The following is an 18,511-nucleotide window of genomic DNA, read 5'->3' as shown; positions in this document are numbered from 1 at the left end:
TCCGCGTGGCTCCGCCCCTTCAGCTGAGTTCTCTGATTGGCCTCAAGCCAGCTGCCCTGAACCACTCCCCCGGTCTCCATGGTAGCAGGGCTCCTGCCTCCACCCTCTGCTCTCGCCCCAGCTGGAACCAACCCCCGCATTTTGTCCGGGATAGTCAGGACTTGAAAAAGACGTGTACGTGGTAGGAAGAGATGTTGCAAAAGTTACCTAAAAATTGGGGCGGGGAAAAGAGGCTACAGTTAAGAAGTCGACCAAGCTGCAAAAGTCACAGCGGAAAAGTTGGGAGGTCGAGTGAGTGCCCTGTTCCAGGGCGAAGAAGCAAGACTTTTCCCTTCTCTGACTCAGGAAGGTGCTAGACAAAAACATGGAATTCATTTCCCCAACAGTGATTATAATCTTAGGTTGTGTTGCTGTTTTATTATTTCTTCAGTGGAAGAACTTGCGTAGACCCCCGTGCATAAGGGGCTGGATTCCTTGGATTGGAGCTGGATTTGAGTTTGGAAAAACCCCTCTAGAATTTATAGAGAAAGCAAGAATCAAGGTATGTGGCCTGAGCACATAGGGTTTCCGGAAGAGATAATGTATTCTTTTTTATTTTCTTTCGTTACATCTCAAATGCAGTGTTAGAACGTGGGGAACCTACCTACTGCCCACAGTTAAACGATCTAGCCATTTATGAGTAAGTTAACTAACAACAACTGCCTTATGCAAGATTTTTCTAAAGAAATAGGTTTTTATGAGTTGTGAAATACAAGACAGCTTGTCAGTGCCTTTTTGGAAGTAGAAATTAAAAGTGCTAGTTACTTCATCATAGATGAAAAATCTAAAGTGTATATATATTAACTAAATTCAATGATTGGGAAGACAGAAGTGTAATATAATTAATTTCGATTTATGAAAACACTTAATAAATTAGTATCCAAATCGATAAACACCAGGCAGTTGTAAAAGTGGCTTGCAAACTTGGTCTTTACAAATACAGTGGGCACTGTATTTTCAGCTGGTGCTATTTGATTATGGTGAGGTCTATTTTCACTGCACACTAAGGATATTAGTAATCATTGTTGTACATGTTTTTGTCTTTAAAATCACTTTTAAATATATCTTTCAAAAATAGTATATAGGTTGCTGCTAACTTTTTCCTTTATTTCAAACAATACTTCAATTAATAGTCTTGTGTGTATGTTCCTGTGTGTTTATACTGTTTGTAGTTTTTGCACTTACTTGATTGTTTCATCTGAAAGTGAAAGTGAAGCAGCTCAGTCGTGCTGGACTCTTTGCGACCCGTGAGCTGTAGCCTACCAGGCTCCTCTGTCCCTGGGATTCTCCGGGCAAGAACACTGGAGTGGGTTGCCATTTCCTTCTCCAGGGCATCTTCCCGACCCAGGGATTGAACCCAGATCTCCCACATTGCAGGCAGATGCTTAAACCTCTGAGCCACTAGGGCAGCTCATCAGAATAAATACCTAAATGTAAGACTACCTAAAGGACATTAAATTGTTTATATTATTGTGTTGCCCCTAGGGATTATGTAAGGATTAAAGAATGATGTAAGAATCCTTTTTCTTTTCCTTTGAGTGTAGGAGAGTTCTGACTCTCATATCCTGGCCCACACTAAGTACCGTAGTTTGATAGATGAAAAATACTGTCTTTTAAATAAATACATCTTGGTCTTCTGTAGCCTTCCTTAGATATATGATTTTGATAAATCTTTAGGAATGTTTCTGGAAGCTTGTCTTAGAAGGCCAAGCAAGGTCACAAAGTTTATTCTGTTTTCTTCTAAAAGGTTTATAGCTTTCTATTTTACATTTAGGTCCTAGAGCCACTTAGAGTTAATTTTTTTGTAACGTGTACAGAAGGGATGAGTTTTACGTTTTTCCCATCTCCATGTCCAGTTGTTTCAGTATCATTTCTTGAAGGACTTGCCTCTCCTCACTGAATTGCCTTTTGCAGCATTTCAAAGATTAATTGATATATACGTGTAGATCTATGTCTAGCCTTTCTATCCTATTCCGTTGATTAAATGCCCACTCCTTTGTTAACACTAATACAGTAAATAAATACAGTAAATAAATAAAAACTAATACAGTTATAGTAAATCTTTAAAACAAGTAGTGAAAATTCTTTGAATATTTTGGCATTGATGTGGCATTCAAGATTCAGTTCAGTTCAGTTCAGTCACTCAGTGGTGTCCGATTCTTTGCGACCCCGTGGACTGCAGTGTGCCAGGCTTCCCTGTCCATCACCAACTCCCGGAGCTTGCTCAAACTCATGTCCATGGAGTCAGTGATGCCATCCAACCGTCTCATCCTCTGTGGTCCCCTTCTCTTCCCGCCTTTAATCTTTCCCAGCATCAGGGTCTTTTCCAATGAGTCAGTTCTTTGCATCAGGTGGCCAAAGTATTGGAATTTCAGCTTCAGCATCAGTCCTTCCAGTGAATATTCAGGACTGATTTCCTTTAGGATGGACTGGTTGGATCTCCTTGCAGTCCAAGGGACTCTCAAGAGTCTTCTCCAACACCACAGTTCAAAGGCATCAATTCTTGGGTGCTCAGCTTTTTTTATGGTCCAACTCTCACATCTGTACATGACTACTGGAAAAACCATAGCTTTGACTAGATGGACCTTTGTCGGCAAAGTAATGTCTCTGCTTTTTGATATGCTGTCTAGGTTTGTCACAGCTTTTCTTCCAAGGAGCAAGCATCTTTTAATCTCATGGGTGCAGTCACCATCTGCAGTGATTTTGGAGCCCAGAAAAATAAAGTCTGTCACTGTTTACATTGTTCCCCCATCTATTTGCCATGAAGTGATGGGACCAGATGCCATGATCTTCGTTTTTTGAAGGTTGAGTTTTAAGCCAGCTTTTTCACTCTCCTCTTTCACTTTCATCAAGAGGCTCTTTAGTTCCTCTTCACTTTCTGCCATAAGGGGGGTGTCATCTGCATATCTGAGGTTATTGATATTTCTCCCGGCAATCTTGATTCCAACTTGTGCTTCATCCAGTTGGGCATTTCACATGATGTACTCTGCATATAAGTTAAATAAGCAAGGTGACAATATGCAGCCTTGATGTACTCCTTGCCCAATTTGGAACCGGTTGGTGTTCCATGACCAGTTCTAACTGTGGCTCAAACAAAACCTTGTGGGCACCAGGATGCAGGGACCCCACAAGAGACTGAGCCAGACTTGCCTTTGAGTATTTGGGTGTCTCCTGTGGAGGCATGGGTCAGCAGTGGCCTGCTGCAGGGATAGGGGCTTAGGCTGCAGCAGACGTGGGAGGCTCTGCGTGTGTGTCCCACCATAGAGCCACTGAGCAGACGACCCACAAACTGGAGAACCGTTATATCAAAGAAGTTCTCACACTGTTGTGAAAGTTCTAGGGCCCACAACAGGTTTTCCAGCATCTGGGGATCTGGAGAGGGACTGAGAACCCTCAGGGAATTTGACTTTGGAGGCCAGAGGGATTTGATTACCAAACTTCCATAGGACTAGGGAAACATACTCTTGGACGGCATGAACAAAACCTTGTGCACACCAGGACCCAGGAGAAAGGAGCAGTGACCTCACAAGAGACTGAACCAGTGTCTGTATGTGTCCAGGAGTCACCAGCAGAGGCGTGAGTTGACAGTGGCCTGCCATGGAGTCAGGGACACTGAATTCTGTAGTCTAGCATAAGTCCTTTTGAAGGAAGTCGCCATTACCAGCATTAACCCTACCATAGTTTGGCTTTAGGCCAAACAATTGGGAGGGAACACAGCCCCACCCATCAACAGACAATTGGATTAAAGATTTACTGAGCATGGCCCCGCCCACCAGAGCAAGACCCAGATTCCCCAGCAGCCAGTTTCTCCTATCAGAAAGCTTCCAAAGGCTCTTTTCCTTATCCATCAAATGGCAGACAGAATGGAAACTACAATTACAGAAAACTAACCCAACTGATCACTTGGATCACAGCCTTGTCTAACTCAAAACTATGAGCCATGCATGCCATGTAGGGCCACCCAGGATGGACGGGTCATGGTGGACAGTTCTTACAAAACGTGGGAGAATGACATTGAAACATGTATAATATCATGTATGAAACGAGTCGCCAGTCCAGGTTCGATGCACGATACTGGATGCTTGGGGCTGCTACACTGGGACGACCCAGAGGGATGGTATGGGGAGGGAGGAGGGAGGAGGGTTCAGGATGGGGAACACATGTATACCTGTGGTGGATTCATTTCAATATTTGGCAAAACCAATACAATATTGTAAAGTTTAAAAATAAAATTTAAAAAAAAAAAAGAAAAAAAACAAAATGTGGTCTGTTGGAGAAAGGAATGGTAACCCACTTCAGTATTCTTGCCTTGAGAACCCCATGAACAGTATGAAAATGCATTTAAGATTATTTGCATTTTAATATAAAATTTTAAATTGGCTTGGCAATATCAGTAATAAAAACTGATGGAAATATAATTGGAAGTTTGTTAAGTCTACAGAAAAATTGACTTTTTAATGCTATTGTCTTCTATAACTGCCGTATCTCCCATTTGTTATATAACTTTTTAAGGCATATTCTGTAGTTTCTAATGATGGGAGTCTTGCCTGTGATTGTTAATTATTTTTCTGAACTATTTAATATTCTTGAGGCTATTGTAGATACCTTGAGGATATTGCAGAAATTGTTTTCACTTTTTATTCCCCTTGGCTGCACTGCATAGCAGGCATATGGGGATCTTAGTTCCCTGATCAGGGATCAAACCTGCACCCCCTGCCTTAGAAGTGCAGAGTGTTAACCACTGGACGCCCAGGGAAGTCCATAAATTGTTTCCACTTTTGTTTTCCAGTGATGTCACTCTGGCACATAAAAGATATAATTGTTTTTGTTTTGTATTCTCTTATCTTGCCAAATTCACTTATTATTCCAGTAGTTATTTGGTAGATTTCCTAGGATTTTTAGACATACACAATATATCCTACAAACAGATAAGTTTATTTCCCGTATTCTGATCTTTATGTCTTTTATTTCTTTTTCTTACATAAAGAGAAGTGAAGTGAAGTGAAAGTCGCTCAGTCGTGTCCAACTCTTTGCGACCCCATGGACTATACAGTCCCTGGAATTCTCCAGGCCAGAATACTGGAGTGGGTAGCCGTTCCCTTCTCTAACATAAAGAGAAACTTCTAATATATCGTTGAATAAAAATGGTATACATAGATAAGCTTGTCTTTTTCCTAATATTCGGGAAAAAGTGTTCAATGTTTCAGCATTAAATTTCTTACTACCTGTAGGTTTTTCAAATGTGCCTATTTCAGACCTGACCTGGTCCATACCCAGAATTCACAGATGCTACCAGGGAAATAGTGACCTAGTCACTAAATCAGTTCACTCCTATTCTTGGAGGAGTTTTAGTCCATTTAGATCTTATTATTTCCCCAACTCTCTGATGCCTTTAAAAATATGATTTTTGTAATCTACCCCTCTTTTCTTTCATCCTACACAGACACAAAAGCATCTGCATTTGTTTTAAAAGCTGCAGAATATTCCTTGAGTCATAGTTCACTTAGATAGTCATCTAATGATTGACATGGTTTGTTTTCCATATTTCACTATTATAAATAATGTAGCAACAAATGTCATTTCTATGTGTGCCAGTATATCTGTGGAGTAACTGATCAGATCAAAATGTCAGTGTATTTTTTTAATTTAATTTTTATTTTAGATTAGATTTTGGGGTTTCCCAGGTGGCGCTAGTGGTAAAGAACCTACCTCCCAGTACAGGAGACTTAAGACACAGGTTTGATCCCTGGGTCAGGAAGAGCCCCTGGAGGAGGGCATGGCAACCTACTCCAGTATTCTTACCTGGGAAATCCCATGGACAGAGGAGTCTGGTGGGCTATGGTCTGTAGGGTTGCAAAGAGTCGAACAAGACTGAAGCAATTAAGTACTCACGCACACATTAGGGTATAGTCGATGTTGTGTTAGTTTCAGATGTACAGCAGAGTTATTCAGTTATACATGTTCATATATTCATTCTTCTTCAAATTCTTTTCCCATATAGGTTATTACAGATTAAGAGAACATTGTAACTTAGAGTGAAGTGGGAAACTTTGTGTTTTGAGTAGAGGAGTAATGTGATCTGATTTAAATTTTAAGCGGTCACTTGGGGCACTCCGTTAAAAATAAAAACATAAAACTAAAAGAAAAAAGATGATTTGAAGGTTTTGGTAAGAATTCACGCTTGAGACCCTGCTGGCTTGTACCATGGTGATAGCAGTGGAAGTTGGAGAAGTGACTGGATCTCTCTTAAAGGTGGAAGCAGCAGGATTTCCTGGTGAATGGAACGTGGTGTGTGAAGGAATGAAAAGGGTCCGAGGTGACTCTAAAAAGTTAGGCTTGAGAAACTAGAACTTGGACTTACTATCAAGTGAGATGGACAATATTACCTATAATGTGGCCAGAGTGCCTGTACATGTTGCCAAAGGCCACTTTCCTGATGGAAACTTAAGAATTCTCACTTGAGCAAACCTTCAACAATGAAAATGATTCATCTTCTTCTAAGTGTTCAGTAATAAACCACTGAAGGTAGGGAACCTGGGAAGCAACGTAGATGTCTGCATCACTAATGGAAAAATATGAGGCTTCACTATTTTGGGGTATCAGCTATTAGGCCCATAATTGCCTAATAGCATCCAACAGTGTGTTCCCGGAATGATCACATGCCATGCAGATCTGGAAATGACTCATATTGAAGTACTATGAGCCTGACGGTACTTTGAGATATTCATAATAACTGTTGTTGTTCAGTCACCAACTCATGTCCGACACTTTGCCACCTCACGAATTGCAGCATGCCAGGCTTCCCTGTCCTTCACTACCTCCCAGAGTTTGCTCAAACTCGTGTCCATTGAGTCAGTGATGCCAGCCAACCATCTCATCCTCTGTCGCCCCCTTCTCCTCCTGCCCTCAGTCTTTCCCAGCATCAGGGTCTTTTCCAAAGAGTTGTCTCTTTGTATCAGATGGCCAAAGTATTGATGCTTCAGCTTCAGATTCAGTCCTTCTAATGACTATTCAGGGTTGATTTCCTTAAGAATTGACTGGCTTGACCCCCTTTCTGTCCAAGGGACTCTTAAGAGTCTTCTGCAGCACCACAATTTGAAAGCATCAATTTACTATAATGGGATGTAAAAGTATGGGTGGTGGTTCCAAAAATATACATGTTGAATGTGGTCCGGGAAAATCAGTGTGGCCACAGGAGGAAATGAGAATGAGGCTTTGAAGGAAGAAGGTTATAAAACTCATGGGTCCAAGGCAAGGGTCACTGTGTGCTAGGCAAGGCCACAGCAGAAAGAACTCTGTCAGTCAAGATGCAGAAGATGGAACAGAAAAAGCCCCATGCACAGCATTTGTTGGAGTTTCCTCCGGAAAGCAAGGCAAAGCAGGCTAGACAGTTTAGGACTGACGACTCTGAAGAGTTTCTTGGGCCTTTGAGCTCTAGGGTTGGTCTCCAGATGCCCAGTGACTTTTTCTGGGATGATTTAGGGCAGGGATCATACTGGCTTGGGTGTGTCAGAGTTAGACCAGGAAGGGGTTGGTGATATAGACTCAAGATGGGTTGACTTCCATATGAAAGGTATGTTCCTGGTTGGCTGAATCCTTTGCTCTCTCTAATTATCAGCTAGCTCTGAGAGAGCCATTTCTACCCAGTAGTGAGGCCACTGGGCTTCCCTGGTGGTTCAGTGGTAAGGAATCTGCCTGCCAGTACAGGAGAAACCAGTTCGATCCCTGGGTCGGGAAGATCCCCTGGAGAAAGAAATGGCTACCCACTACAGTATTCTTGCCTGGGGAGTCCCATGGACAGAGGAGCCTGGCAGGCTACATACAGATCATGGAATCGCAAAAGAATTGGACTTGACTTAGCAACTCAACAACAACATCGTGAGGCCTCCAAAACTGAACATCATGAATAAGAAAACATAGCTCAAGAAGACAAAAGAATCGTATCAATTTGGGACTTCTGTAAATTTTGGATAGAAGCTATAAAATGCTTTTTTGTTAGTGGAATTTGAAAGACTTGTATGGCTTAAAAACAATTAAAATATTCTTAATGTAATGGTACCTGTTCTCCTCCATTTGTGCTGCCTGTACTTTTCTTTGAAATATGAGATTGGTTTGTGTTTAAATGTGTTCATTTTGAGTATTCTAAGAAAATAAAAATACATCTTAATCAACCCTTTGTATTTTACCTCTGGTTATTTAAATGTATTCTAGAGAACATTCAAGAGAATTTAAGAGTCGTCATTTGAATAGAAAAAGAAAAAAGAAAATGTAGCTAATGTAATTGACCCTGTGATGAATGGATGCCAAATAGACACCAAATCTAAAAAAGTACAATTGGAACAGTAAGCTCTTTTGAGGTTAGAGTTGTGGGGAAGATTGTGGTTTATTGCCTCCATTCATAATTGAAGAAAATGTTAAATTATAATTAGAGGCCAGTGAAAATAATATCTTTTTCTCCCAGTAAAGTTGTGGACTCCCTGAAACCAAACTCTGCACTAGAGGATGTTTGTAGGCTCCTAGGAGTGATCTGGGGAGAAGGCAATGGCACCCCACTCCAGTACTCTTGCCTGGAGAATCCCATGGACGGAGGAGCCTGGTAGGCTGCAGTCCATGGGGTCACAAAGAGTCGGACACGACTGAGTGACTTCACTTTGACTTTTTCACTTTCATGCATTGGAGAAGGAAATGGCAACCCACTCCAGTGTTCTTGCCTAGAGAATCCCAGGGACGGGGGAGCCTGGTGGGCTGCCGTCTGTGGGGTCGCACAGAGTCAGACACGACTGAAGCGACTTAAAAGCAGCAGCAGCAGCAGCAACAGGAGTGATCTGATAGAAAAGGCGCAACTGATGGTGTATGAGAGAGAAGGTATCCATGAAGAACAAAGAGACTGTGAACTCCAAATCACAAGTGAAGGAGAGTGGGCATTTCCCAGGGGCAGGACCCTCCATCTGTTGACTTGAGGGGAAGCATGGAGAATGAGTACAAATGGGTACAATTCTTTGCCCTGGTGGTGAGAAGCTGAGAGTGCTCATTTTTCCCCAGTGAGTTACAGGAACACTCATAATGGAGAGGGTTGGGCAGGGTGAACAGGTGAGTCATTTTGGAAAGGGAGAAAGTGAACACTACAGAACTTTCTACTGTAGACATTGTTGAGTGGCCAGAGATTGACAATGAAATCAGTCAGCAGTTTTTTTTCTTGAACAAAGTTCAGCCATAGGTTGCTTATAACCCTCCAGGTATCTTGAAAACAGTGTTGGAATATCACAGTGTTTAACCTAATTTCTAACAATTATTTCTGAGTATTATTTCCTACTGCCAGAATGGAAGGTGCAAACAAATAAAAATACGATCAAAAGGAAGGTTAAATATTATGACAGAATAAATTAGGATTTATATAATTAAATTTCACTCCATCAATCAAAATTTATAACTAATTACTAGGAAATGGAAAGCCACTCCAGTATTCTTGCCTGGAAAATTCCGTGGACAGAGGAGCCTGGCAGGTTATAGTCCATGGGGTCGCAAAGTGTTGGATGCGACTGAGCACACATACATTATACGTAATCTTAATAGTTTTATCTTGACTGTAATTTCAGTATCGGGGTTCTTGAGGACCTCTGTCTTAAGCATAATCCATGTCCAGTAACTTGTCTATTAGAAATGCTTACTAATCTGATCTCTACTTATGTGTTTTCTTTCAGTATGGACCAGTATTTACAGTCATTGTTATGGGCACCCGAATGACCTTTGTTACTGAAGAAGAGGGAATTAATGTGTTTCTAAAATCCAAAGAAATAAATTTTGAACTAGCAGTGCAAAATCCCGTCTATCATACAGGTAAACAGTATTTTCAGATAGGCCATTTGAAATACAACATGGAATCCCAAGGGCAGTTCTAGGTAACAAGCACGTCTTCACTCCTCTAGCAAAAATGAGGCAGACCCACTATTTTATTCTTTAGAGTAGGGATAGAAAAGAGTTTGTGATGAGTTTGGCCTTTGAAAAACAAATTGTGTGCTTAGTCGCTCAGTTGTGTCAACTCTTTGTGGCCTCATGGACTGTGGCCTGCCAGGCTCCTCTGTGCATGGGTTTTTCCAGGCAAGAATACTGAAGTGGTAGCCATTCCCTTCTCCAGGAGAATCTTCCCATCCCAGGGGTCAAAGGCAGGTCTCCTGCATTGCAGGTGGATTCTTTACCATCTGAACCAAGCCCTAAAAATGAATTATTTGTAGTGTCAAACATTAGGATCTCCACAAGGCATGTGTAAAAGATAAGGTCACCTCACATTTACTTGGGAAAATATTGGAATTTATATCCTGTTAACAGCCCCCAAGATGTCACTGACTCTTATGCTGCGGTGCATATGTTTTACAGGCTATTGCTCTTTGTTTGATCTCATGCTGCACCACTGAGTGAGCCCCCCTCCTTTATTTTGGCTGTGATCCGTCTTTTGCTGCAGGGCAGGAGACCTCTTTGTGCCATCGGCTCCCTAGTTGCAGTGTGTGCCTTTAGTTACCCCGCAGTATGAGGGATCTTAGTTCCCTGACCAGGGATCAAACCCACATCCCCTGCATTGGAAGGCAGATTCTTTTTTTTTTTTTTTGGTTAACTATCTTTTTTTTTTTTAAACTTTACATAATTGTATTAGTTTTGCCAAATATCAAAATGAATCCGCCACAGGTATACATGTGTTCTCCATCCTGAACCCTCCTCCCTCCTCCCTCCCCATACCATCCCTCTGGGTCGTCCCAGTGCACTAGCCCCAAGCATCCAGTATCATGCATCGAACCTGGACTGGCATCTCATTTCATACATGATATTTTACATGTTTCAATGCCATTCTCCCAAATCTTCCCACCCTCTCCCTCTCCCACTGGAAGGCAGATTCTTAACCCCTGGTCCACCAAGGAAGCCCCAGTAAGCTCTTTACTGTGGCATTTCCTGACATAGTCCACAGGGTTATTAAGGTGAGTGGGGCTTGGCTTCATATAATTGGTGCCCTTTCTTTCTTCATCCTCAGAGACTGCTGGACTCAATCAGCGTACTTTCAGTGTGACTGTCTGCCTTTATTTCTCCCCAGGATGTGAACATGCATGCTAAGGCCATTTGTCTTCCCAGGAATACAGAGCTGGTTCATTTCACACCTGGTTCTTCTCTCTGCTTTCACAATGCCTGTTCTTGCTTCTAACATCTTTCTTTCCCTTGGCTTCCTTTTTTTGCTTCTTCCTTAGGTTCCTTTTCCTATAGCTTCTTTTATGCATTTCTTGCCATTAAGACATAAAAGTTTGTTTTCAAGGCTGTTAGATCAATAGCATGATTATTATTTTTTGTTGCTTGCATGAAAAATCACAACATGTTGATAACATTTTTGACTCTTGAATGCTTCTTGACTGTGGCATTCCAGATCAAAGAAATATAAATACTTGGAAGATTCTTGATCTGTAAATTCACATATTCCTTCAGAAAAATATACCAACTTAGGTATCAGAGGTATATTGAAATGATCACATTTTTTTTTTCAGCCCTGCCCCCCCCCGGGGGACTTTCGTGTTTAAATATTTCTATTTAACAGATAAAATATCTTAATATTTACTCATGAGCCAGCTTCTCATTCCTTTTAAATATACCCCTACCACAGAGATGATACATAGTCAAGAAATCTACAAATTATTTTTCATTAATTTATGTGAAATGTAACCTACATATAATAGGATGATGAAATATAAAATTAAAAATTAGTTTTTAAAAAACTTATTTTGAAGATAATTAAAGAGGATTAAAGAAAAATATAAAGGAATAATGAGTTCAAAAATTCATACTCTTTAACACCCAGACCAGACCAGGTGTGTCATGAAAGGAGCATGAACACTGAGATAAAGGGAACGATGGAACAGTGTGGGGACTTCCCTGGTGGTCCAGTGGTTAAGCGTTCACCTTCCAATCCAAGGGATGCAGGTTTGATTCCTGGTCTGGATGCTAATATCCCACATGCCTCATGGCCAAAAAACCAAAACATAAAGCAAAAACAATATTGTAATAAATTCAATAGAGACTAAAAATGATCCACCATAAAAAAAAAAGTCTAAAAAAAACGGGGTGGGGGAAACAGTGGGGCCAAAGCTATTCATGGAGTTAGGAAGATCCTGCTGGTGGAGACAATATTTAAGATACTTAAAGGAGAAAAGAAGTCAGAAGGAGAAATGTATATCTTATAGGCGTGTAAGGGAAGAGAGGGTTGTTGTCAAAAATAGATAACATTCAGAGCAGATAGAACAGCTCATGAAGATGGTGAGATGTAAAAAAGAGTGTGTTTTACCTGGAATATATATTTGGAGGGCGAAGACACTGGAAATACCATTGGAGAGCTGGAAAGAGGGTAGAAGGTCTTGCAAACTTTGTTAAGGCTTTCACCATCTCACAGTCTATGTTGACTCTTCACCTTTGGCTCTAGTTCCTGCTGATCAAGACATATTGACTGTTTACTTTAAGAAGGGGTTGCTTCTTTTGAAAAGTGTTTTCTCTGTTTATAGCATCCATCGCAAAGAATATCTTTTTAAAACTGCACGAGAAACTTTATATCACGGTGAAAGGGAAAATGGGGATTTTCAACCTATACAAATTCACTGGACAATTGACTGAAGAATTACAGGAACAGTTGCAGAATTTAGGTACTCATGGGACCACAGACCTGAACAAGTTTATGAGGTAAATCAGTGCCTTGTTATTTTTGTTTTGTTTTCTTTTTTTGGAGTAAGAAAGTTTGAAGCCTGTATGTTGGACCTGAAATACTATGTGGTGGATTATGAAATCTACCTTACTAAGCAATTAAAACATTCTGTTGATCTTTTAAATTCTAATTAATGGGCAGTTTTCATTTAGTACTTCAATTTGAAGTTAAGCAAACAAATCAATAGATCCTAGGCGGCGCTAGTGGTAAAGAACCTGCCTGCCAGTGCAGGAGATGTAAGAGATGGGTTCAGTCCCTGGGTTGGGAAGATCCCCTGGAGTGGGGCATGGCAACCCACTCCAGTATTCTTGCCTGGAGAATCCCATGGACAGAGGAGCCTGGCAGGCTCCAGTCCATGGGGTCACAAAGAGTTAGATACAACTGAAGCAACTTAGCAGGCATATATAATAATTTCATCATAGTCATTCCTTACAGTTTTGTATGTTCTACATGAGTTTCCTTCATGTAATTGTCATGTATCCATCAGAATTTTGATAAAGCATTCAGTGCAATTTGTGATTATTAGAACAAGAGGACATTGAGAGGAGAGGAGAGAGGAGAGGATTGCAAAGTAGAGGACAAGGTTCCAGGAGATGTTTGTGAGACTTCACAAGGTGGCTGAGCCAAAGCCACCATGGGCCTCAGGACTGAGCCCAGAGTCCTCTGAGAGCAGAGATGCTGAGACAGTGAGACAGGAAAGGACAGTATGGGGAGCCAGGTAGTGCTCAGTTATGTTCTGGAGCTTTCTGACAAATGTCAGGGCTGAGCATGGGAGCCATGTGAAAAATCCCCGCCACATGCAGGGAGATTTGGTAAATTGAAGTTACCAGTGAGGCACTTTTCCATCTCAGGGGGATGCCCTGATACTGGAGGCAGGATTCAATTGTTCAGACTCGTAAAGCACAACAACATTTAACATTTTGTTAGAAGTCTAGAAATAGAGACAGAAAAAATAAAAATGAAAACAACCAACCAACCAAACTTTTGACATGCCTAATATATACAACAAAACAAAACAGATTCTTGAATAACTTTGGGACTGTGACAGAAGGAGATCCTGAGAATTTTCTGTAAAGGAGAGATGGCAAGCAAAAATGGAAGAAACAGTACTTAGTGTTACTAATCTAGAACATATTAATAATATTTGATATTCTTTTACATAAATATTCCACAGTAATTTTATTCACTTGAGGGAAAACTTACTGATAACAGATAACGTAGACTTCAGAAATATTCACAACCTAAAAGCTGAGAGTTATGTTTTGTTTGGTGGGAATTTTTAGGATTTCAAGCCCTGAAATTTCAACTTCATCTTGAGTTACCCTTGGAGAACTGCTCTGAAAAGGTGAGACCAGGAGCCAGGTCATATAGAAGTTTTGCAACAAAGGACAGGTAGTCTGAACATCTATCAGAAGATTTTTATTAATCAAAGAAAACCACATATCTCAAGAATTTAGCACTTTTCTATGTTTGGGAATATGCAAGAGCCTGGGCTTACTGAAATCATTCATTTGATAGGCACCTCAGCTCTCTGGGGCTAATATCCCGTGTTTTCACATCTTGAGGCTCCTGGGGCTCCCCGCAGGGAGTGGCTGCAGTCTGAGGGCTGCCAGATGGCAGGTATTCTTTTCCTTCATGAGTTTCCTCAGGGCTCGCCAGCTCACCATCAGTGGTGGCTATAGGTGCTGATGACTATGATATCCTTTGTTTACTGATATGGCAGGAAATATTCCATTTCTCACTACTTCATTTGAATTTTCAGTATGGTTCAAAGTCATAAGATCCTGGGAGATATAGGAATTTGGTGACTAATATTGCCCTTGATTCTTTGTTTGGTTATTTTTTTGCTGCTGTCTAAAGGTAAGAGCAGTATCTTGGTTATTGTTGTTATTTGCTAAAAATAAATGCTTGTTGAAATTGTGTTGAATTTTTCTGTGTATCAGCTTGATGAGGACAGAGTATAGGGACAAAGTAGGTGATTAAATAGTTAATCCCACTAGGGGATTGCAAGTAGAATAAAATGTGGGAGGCCCCTGTAAGTTAATGATTACTCAAGAAAACAGATTTACGTAACCATGAAACCAGGCAGGCTTGCTTAGCAGCAAAACCGTGCACAGAAGCACAAGACATGCCCCCAAACAATATAACAATGGTGGCATGAGACCCTCTTCCAGCTCAGTGAGCTCAGTAAGTTAGGACACGCTCTCTGTACACATAAAAAACAATAATTTATGGACGTAGCTTGACCATGTAGGGACAAGAAAACTCCCCTGCCCAACCAGCAGGAGGAACTGATGATGGAAGCATGACATCTGCTCAAGAAAAAGAAGGTCTTCTCAGCTTCCCCACTTTTCCTTTGATTATAAAACTGTAGCCCAGTAAGTTCTTGGGTTGTAGCCTCCTCTGACCCACTACTCGTAAGCCTCACAAGCATCCTATCCTAATAAGTCACTCCTTATCTATCACTCTGCCTCTCGCTGAATTCTTTCTGTGCTGAAATGTAAAGAACTATGGTACCAGAGCTCTTCAGAGCCCCCCTGAAACACCACCTAAGAGTTTTAAGCTCACATTTATCAGGATCGAACAATACTTGCTTAGAAAGCATTTGAAAATCTTTAGATAAATAAGACCCCGATTTTACCAAGTTATCTTGAGCACAGTAACCAAATATTAAAAGCTCTTAAGAGTGACTTCCCCCCACTAAATTTATCACATATGATTGCGTGCATGCATGTGTGCTAAGTCTCTTGAGTTGTATCTGACTCTTTGCTACCCCATGGACTGTAGCGCACCAGGCTTCTCTGTCCATGGAATTCTCCAGGCAAGAATACTGGAGTGGGTTGCCATTTCCTCTTCTAGGGGATCTTCCCAACCCAGGGATCGAATTGACGTCTCTGATGTCTCCTGCATTGGTAGGCAGGTTCTTTACCACTGCAGCCTTGGCAGCCCCACATTTGATTGTCCGCCCCTAGTATACAGCTGCTCAGTAATAGCTCCTTGTATCCCGTGCCTTTCTTCCTTGGTCATTGGCTCTGACATTTTATGTGTTTCTATCTTTGCAGGCACCTGCTTTACCCAGTGACAGTGAACATACTCTTTAAAAAAGGTCTGTTTCCCACAGACGAGAGGAAAATCAGGGAGTTTCATCAGCACTTTCAAGCTTACGATGAAGGTTTCGAATACGGGTCCCAGTTGCCAGAATGCCTCCTCAGGTAGACAGCTGTTTCCTGTACTAATTCCCTTTTCAAGCTCCCCTCAGCCGTTAATATTTGTCACTCCTTTCTTTGTTCTAAGTAGATGTAACAGCAGTTTACATGGAAGAGACAGAAGCTAATTCTTATGACCAGTTAGGTGTGTGTGTGTGAGTTGAGGGAGGAACTAAAGAAAAGTGATGGATTATTTCTTTAGTCTCATTTTGAGGAGCAAAAACAAGAGGGGAAGGGGAGAATACGAGAACGAAATGAAGAGCCTGTTTTGAGACCTTCTGTGTCGTTTCCCTTCTATGCCATTTCCAGCTTACTCTTACCAGTCATTTCTGCATTATCACGTGTGACTTGGGTCAGAATCAGACTTTGTCCATATTCTCCCCTGAGGCAACAGTAGTTGTGGTCAATTGTATTTCTCACGATTGGCTCAGATAAAAGTTTATGGAACACTTTGATTAGAAAGTACTGTGATTTTTTTTTTTTTTTTAGTTTCTTGGCAGTTGGTCTACACTGATGACTGGTCAGAAAAGATTAAAAATTTTGCTCTTAGTCAGTTTGCTTTACCTCATTTAACCTAATCACAGGTCGCTGTGCTAGTTTTTCATCCTCCTGAGACTGGCAACAGCCAGAGAGTAAACTTAGGCTGAGCAAGTCGTCGGCCCTGTTTTCTCATTCAGCACCTGTCCCCTAGGAATGCAAGCATTTCTTTGCAAAAGATACTAAAATATGGCTGCCTTGCCCCCTCAGTTTTCCTTAGGTACTGATAAATCTGAAGGAAGACCTCTCATGAAATTCCCGCTGAAAAAGAAGACGTTTGGAGAATTAAGATTCCATAGATAGTGTCCCTTTTCTGCTGTGATCTATTACTTCTAGAGTGCTTTTCAGTTAATTTATACACGTATTCTTTCTCACCTAGAAACTGGTCAAAATCCAAAAAGTGGCTTCTAGCACTTTTTGAGAAAAACATTCCAGATATAAAAACACACAAATCTGCAAAAGAAAATTACCCGGTAAGTTTTCCTTAGCTTTTTTTGTGGTTGTTGTTGTTGCTAAAAATCATGAAACGCCTTAGATACCATTTTGCCATCCTTGTGTTGGATGTTTACATACGTTATTTTATTATTACATCCTCACAACAGGGAGGGAGGAATTAGCCCTATTTTCCATAAACGAAAAACTGAGACTACAGATAACAAAATAACGCAATAGTCTGAGTTCCTTTTTAAATTGATTTACGGTGGCACAGTGGTGAAGAACCCGCCTGCCAATGAGGGAGATGTAAGAGATGCCAGTTCAATCTCTGGGTTGGGAAGATCCCCTGTAAGAGGGCATGGCAACCCACTCCAGTATTCTTACCGGGAGAATCCCATGAACAGAGGTGCTTAGCAGGCTAGGGTCCATAGGGTCACAAAGAGTTGAACATGATTGAAGTGATTTAGCATACACACATTGATTAGAGAGTTGTTTGTGTCCACAGTCGCAGGTGGGAGTTACAGCCAGTTAGGCAAAGATAATAAAGCTTGACAAAGTTGACTTTTTTCCCTGAGGTCACCACCACTCATTGTTTCTCTTTTCAAATGCAGCCAGGTAGTATGATATACAACTTAAAGAGCAAGGCACCAGGAGTCACTCTTCTAAGTGTCCTGGATCTACTGCTCTCCACGTGTGGTCCCTAGACCAATGGTACCAATATCACCTGGGAACCCCTCAGGCAGAAACCCTGGGAGCCAAGCCATCTGTGGTTTAATGCACCTTCCAGATGGTTCTGATGCTTGCTAATGCATGGTTCTCAGTCCTGACTGCTCACTAGAATCCCTGGAAGCTTTGGAAAACTACCCGATTCTCCAGACTCACCCTCGGAGGCTGGACTTCCTTTTGGCCTGGACTGCCTGGACTCAAATCCAGTCACTGCTCTGTGACCTTGGATGCGGTGCCTAACCTCTTGGTCTCAAGTTTTGTCACCTACTTCATAGAGTGTGGGATCCAGTGAGTTAATATTTGGAAAGCACTTGGAAGAGAGTAAAGACTGTGTAAGAATTTATCATTGTTATCATCATTGAAGAAATCACTTCCTATCTTTTAGCACTTAAAGATGATATCAAATATTTTTGTTCGTTTGCTTTTAGTTAACAACAGCAAGTGTTATTTTAAACAACTCTGCTTAACACTGGAGGGGAAGTTCACTTTAGAAAAAAAAAAAGGGAATGTGTGAATGTTTGGGGATCTCCCTCTTGAATAGAGGGGATAGAAAGTTAGACTGGGTACCAGGACAGCTGGAGAATTAAATTGTTTAATGCAAACAATCTTTGCTGTATATCTTAAGCTGTCATTATATTCTGCAAGGCATTTCTGAAAAGACAGAAAAGGGGGAAAATCACATTGCCTTTTATTTTCTTAAATTAAAAAAATAATAATACAGTAAAGCACAAAAAAAATATAATCACCATATACACATTATTCAGAATTAAACAGTCAACAGTTAGCCAAAAGGAAAGGAAGTTAGACTGGGATGCCCTTCACTGACAAACTTTGTCTCAGC

The 18,511-nt window shown here is 41.1% G+C and overlaps 1 protein-coding gene across 1 annotated transcript in view; it reads left to right on the top strand.

Moving 5' to 3' along the window:
• The first annotated feature begins 178 nt into the window (after window positions 1–178).
• CYP39A1 (cytochrome P450 family 39 subfamily A member 1) overlaps window positions 179–18,511 on the top strand; it is an 83,727-nt gene continuing 65,394 nt past the window's right edge. The window contains exons 1-5 of the mRNA NM_001098938.1: window positions 179–541; window positions 9,741–9,876; window positions 12,570–12,744; window positions 15,829–15,978; window positions 16,889–16,982. Coding sequence (NP_001092408.1) covers window positions 365–541; window positions 9,741–9,876; window positions 12,570–12,744; window positions 15,829–15,978; window positions 16,889–16,982 — 732 coding nt within the window. The 5' untranslated portion in view covers window positions 179–364. The remainder of the gene's footprint in view (window positions 542–9,740; window positions 9,877–12,569; window positions 12,745–15,828; window positions 15,979–16,888; window positions 16,983–18,511) is intronic.

The sequence above is a fragment of the Bos taurus genome, chromosome 23 (genome assembly GCF_002263795.3).
Source record: "Bos taurus isolate L1 Dominette 01449 registration number 42190680 breed Hereford chromosome 23, ARS-UCD2.0, whole genome shotgun sequence".
Lineage (NCBI taxonomy): Eukaryota > Metazoa > Chordata > Mammalia > Artiodactyla > Bovidae > Bos > Bos taurus.
Note: the sequence above shows the minus strand (reverse complement) of the source record. Positions and strands in the feature narration are given on the sequence as shown.